At 37.4% G+C, this 4111-nt stretch overlaps 1 protein-coding gene across 1 annotated transcript; it reads left to right on the forward strand.

Annotated features, from left to right (window-relative positions):
• On the forward strand, nt 426-1115 carry LOC109341067. The gene has a single exon (XM_019578890.1). The coding sequence runs from the start codon at nt 426-428 to the stop codon at nt 1113-1115; it is 690 nt and encodes a 229-aa protein (XP_019434435.1).

Raw genomic sequence — 4111 nt, forward strand, 5'->3', positions numbered from 1 at the left:
AACTGGAGGAAATACAAGATCAATTCATGAAGACAACTATCAAGCATCAACAAATCACAGACGATGCAATTAAGAATATGGGGACTCAAATCAGATGCATAGTTGAACACTCAGCTATTTCAGAGCATTTCAAAAGTATCACAACCAGAAGTGGAAAAACGGTGGGAGAGGTTATTGAAAAAGAAAAAGGAAAATAGAGAAAAGAAGAAAAAGAAAGAGAAAAAAATGAAAAATATGTACATAAAAAAATAGATGTACATGAAACTAGCGGGAAACAAAGAGAAGAAAAACAATACCAGCTAGTTCGGAAAAAAATACCCTATCGCACAGCTCCATCAAAAGCCAAGGAAGAGCGGTTTGCTCTGTTTATGGAAATATTCAAATCATTACAAATCAATATTCCATTCTCCGAAGCCTTGGAACAAATGCCTACATATTCCAAGTTCATGAAAGAACTGCTATCAAAGAAGAGGAGCAACCAGGAGAAAGAAGTTATCCAACTCAATGCAACTTGCAGTGCAATCATTCAAACTAACATCCCTCAAAATCTGAAAGATCCAGGTAGTGTAACTATTCTAGTCACAATTGGGGAAGTTTCCATAGGCAAAGCACTTGTCGATCTCGGGGAAATTTTGAGCCTAATGCCACTTTCAATGATGAGGAGAATAGGAGGGATGGAACTAAAACCAACCAGAATGTCCTTGCAACTAGCTGACAGATCCATTAAATATCCGGATGGAATTGCAGAAGATGAGTTGGTAAGATGGGATAAATTCCTGATCCCTGTAGACTTTGTTGTAATTGACATCTCCGAAGATGTGGAAATCCCACTTATTCTGGGACGTCCATTCATGAGAACAACAAAAATGGGGATATACATGGAAAATGGCAAACTGATAGTTCGAGTAGAAAATGATGAAATTCAGTTTGACATTTTCAAAGCAATGCATCACCCAAGAGATAAGAGGCAATGTTTCCAAATCGATATTCTTGAAGAAATTTGCTCAGAACAGCCTCAGCCTGATAACTCTTGGGAAATGCAAGAACTTAATCTAGATCACAGAGAAAAAGAACAACTGGTCAGAAATTTTTCTGATAATCAAATTTCTCCTTAAATGAACCAAGGTGGAAATGATAAAAACAACCAGAACCAGAATTGAAGGAGTTACCATTGCATTTGAAGTATGTATTTTTAAAAGGTGACTCCTACAAACCAGTTATCATTAGCAACTTACTATCCACCATGGAAGAAAACAAGTTGATACAAGTCTTGGAGAAGCACCAACAGGCGATTGGTTGGACTTTGAAAGATCTAAAAGGAATCAATCCTTCCTAGTGCATGCACAAAATCATGATGGAGGACAATTTCAAACCAGTAGCTCAACCACAAAGGAGGCTCAATCCGACAATGAAAGAAGTTGTTCGGAAGGAAGTCGTGAAAATGTTAGAAGCTAGAATGATTTACCCCATTTCAGACAGCAAATGGGTAAGTCCTGTTCAGGTGGTGCCAAAGAAAGGAGGAATAACGGTAATCCAAAATGAAAACAACGAGCTCATTCCAACCAGAGTTGTTACTGGTTGAGGGTATTATAAATTACCGCTAACTCAATGAAGCCACTAGAAAATACCACTTTCCCCTATCCTTTATGGACCAGATGTTGGAGAGATTATTAGGGCAGACCTTCTATTGTTTCTTATATGGTTATTCGGGATACAACCAAATCGCTATAGATCCCCAAGATCAAGAAAATACGACATTCACTTGTCCTTTTGGTGTCTACGCATAGAGAAAGATGTCATTTGGATTATGCAATGCCCCAGCTACTTTTCAAAGATGCATGCTAGCTATTTTCGTCGACCTGGTTGAAAAATGCATCAAGGTCTTCATGGATGATTTTTCTGTATTTGGAGATTCATTCGATTTATGCCTGCAGAACCTGGAGACAGTATTGGAAAGATGTGTTGAGACCAACCTAGTACTAAATTGGGAAAATGCCATTTTATGGTCACCGAAAGTATTGTTTTAGGGCACAAGATTTCAAGAAAAGGAATAGAAGTTGATAAGGCAAAAGTAGAAGTCATAAAGAAGCTTCCACCACCACCAAATGTTAAAGGCATCAAAAGCTTTCTAGGACATGTTGGATTCTGCCGCCGCTTTATCAAAGACTTCTCCAAAATAGCTAAGCCCCTTTGCAATCTTCTCCTAAAGATTCTGCTTTTAATTTTGATGAATCATGTTTAGAAGCATTCAAAACTTTAAAAAACTGCTTGGTAACCGCCCCTGTCATAATTGCACCAAACTGGGATCAACCTTTTGAACTAATGTGTGATGCTAGTGATTACGCAGTTAGTGCAGTTTTAGGAAAGAGGAGGGAGAAGGTGTTCCATGCAATGAAAGTGAAAAGTGTCAAGGATAGCACTAGCATGTCTTTGCCTATGTTTTGATGAAGACATGGTTCTAACAAAGCTTGAAGATGGCTCAACAATCAACATGCCTTATGCTCATTTGGTCATATCTAGACTAGGGTGTAAATTGAGTCTATAATCTAAGTAGTCTGGGATGTGTGCCGTAGTAAGTGAGTATAGGTTAGGTGAACCTAGATGCTAGTCTCTTAAGCCATCTTAATTGTCATATCATATCCATGAGACATATCATCTACTTAATTGTGTGTTCATGCATCTATCATATATGTTATATGTGCATATTAGGCATAATATAATTGGTAAAATATGTATATATATTGTGCATAACATATGAGAAGTTTACCATTTGAAACATATGCATAAATGTTCCAGTTAATTGATTAACGTGGTAACTTAATCAATTAATGCAACTGCTTTTCTTTTAAATATGTGTTTTCTGGTTGAACTGAATTCTGTGTCATTCTGTTGCCTCGTTAATCGAATAAAGAGAAGCCTTAATCGATTAACTAGTCTGTTATTTGTTATAACTGAAATCTGTTTTAACTGTTTAACTGTTTGAACTGTTTTGCAACGAATGTAACCGCCTATTCTCTATGCTATAAATAAGACTTTGTTGTAATTGACATCTCCGAAGATGTGGAAATCCCACTTATTCTGGGACGTCCATTCATGAGAACAACAAAAATGGGGATATACATGGAAAATGGCAAACTGATAGTTCGAGTAGAAAATGATGAAATTCAGTTTGACATTTTCAAAGCAATGCATCACCCAAGAGATAAGAGGCAATGTTTCCAAATCGATATTCTTGAAGAAATTTGCTCAGAACAGCCTCAGCCTGATAACTCTTGGGAAATGCAAGAACTTAATCTAGATCACAGAGAAAAAGAACAACTGGTCAGAAATTTTTCTGATAATCAAATTTCTCCTTAAATGAACCAAGGTGGAAATGATAAAAACAACCAGAACCAGAATTGAAGGAGTTACCATTGCATTTGAAGTATGTATTTTTAAAAGGTGACTCCTACAAACCAGTTATCATTAGCAACTTACTATCCACCATGGAAGAAAACAAGTTGATACAAGTCTTGGAGAAGCACCAACAGGCGATTGGTTGGACTTTGAAAGATCTAAAAGGAATCAATCCTTCCTAGTGCATGCACAAAATCATGATGGAGGACAATTTCAAACCAGTAGCTCAACCACAAAGGAGGCTCAATCCGACAATGAAAGAAGTTGTTCGGAAGGAAGTGGTGAAAATGTTAGAAGCTAGAATGATTTACCCCATTTCAGACAGCAAATGGGTAAGTCCTGTTCAGGTGGTGCCAAAGAAAGGAGGAATAACGGTAATCCAAAATGAAAACAACGAGCTCATTCCAACCAGAGTTGTTACTGGTTGAGGGTATTATAAATTACCGCTAACTCAATGAAGCCACTAGAAAATACCACTTTCCCCTATCCTTTATGGACCAGATGTTGGAGAGATTATTAGGGCAGACCTTCTATTGTTTCTTATATGGTTATTCGGGATACAACCAAATCGCTATAGATCCCCAAGATCAAGAAAATACGACATTCACTTGTCCTTTTGGTGTCTACGCATAGAGAAAGATGTCATTTGGATTATGCAATGCCCCAGCTACTTTTCAAAGATGCATGCTAGCTATTTTCGTCGACCTGGTTGAAA

Source organism: Lupinus angustifolius, chromosome LG01 (genome assembly GCF_001865875.1).
Source record: "Lupinus angustifolius cultivar Tanjil chromosome LG01, LupAngTanjil_v1.0, whole genome shotgun sequence".
Classification (NCBI taxonomy): Eukaryota; Viridiplantae; Streptophyta; class Magnoliopsida; order Fabales; family Fabaceae; genus Lupinus; species Lupinus angustifolius.

Coding starts and splice junctions, on each gene's coding strand:
- LOC109341067 (XM_019578890.1), top strand. CDS start 426: ATGCCTACATATTCCAAGTTCATGAAAGAACTGCTATCAAAGAAGAGG.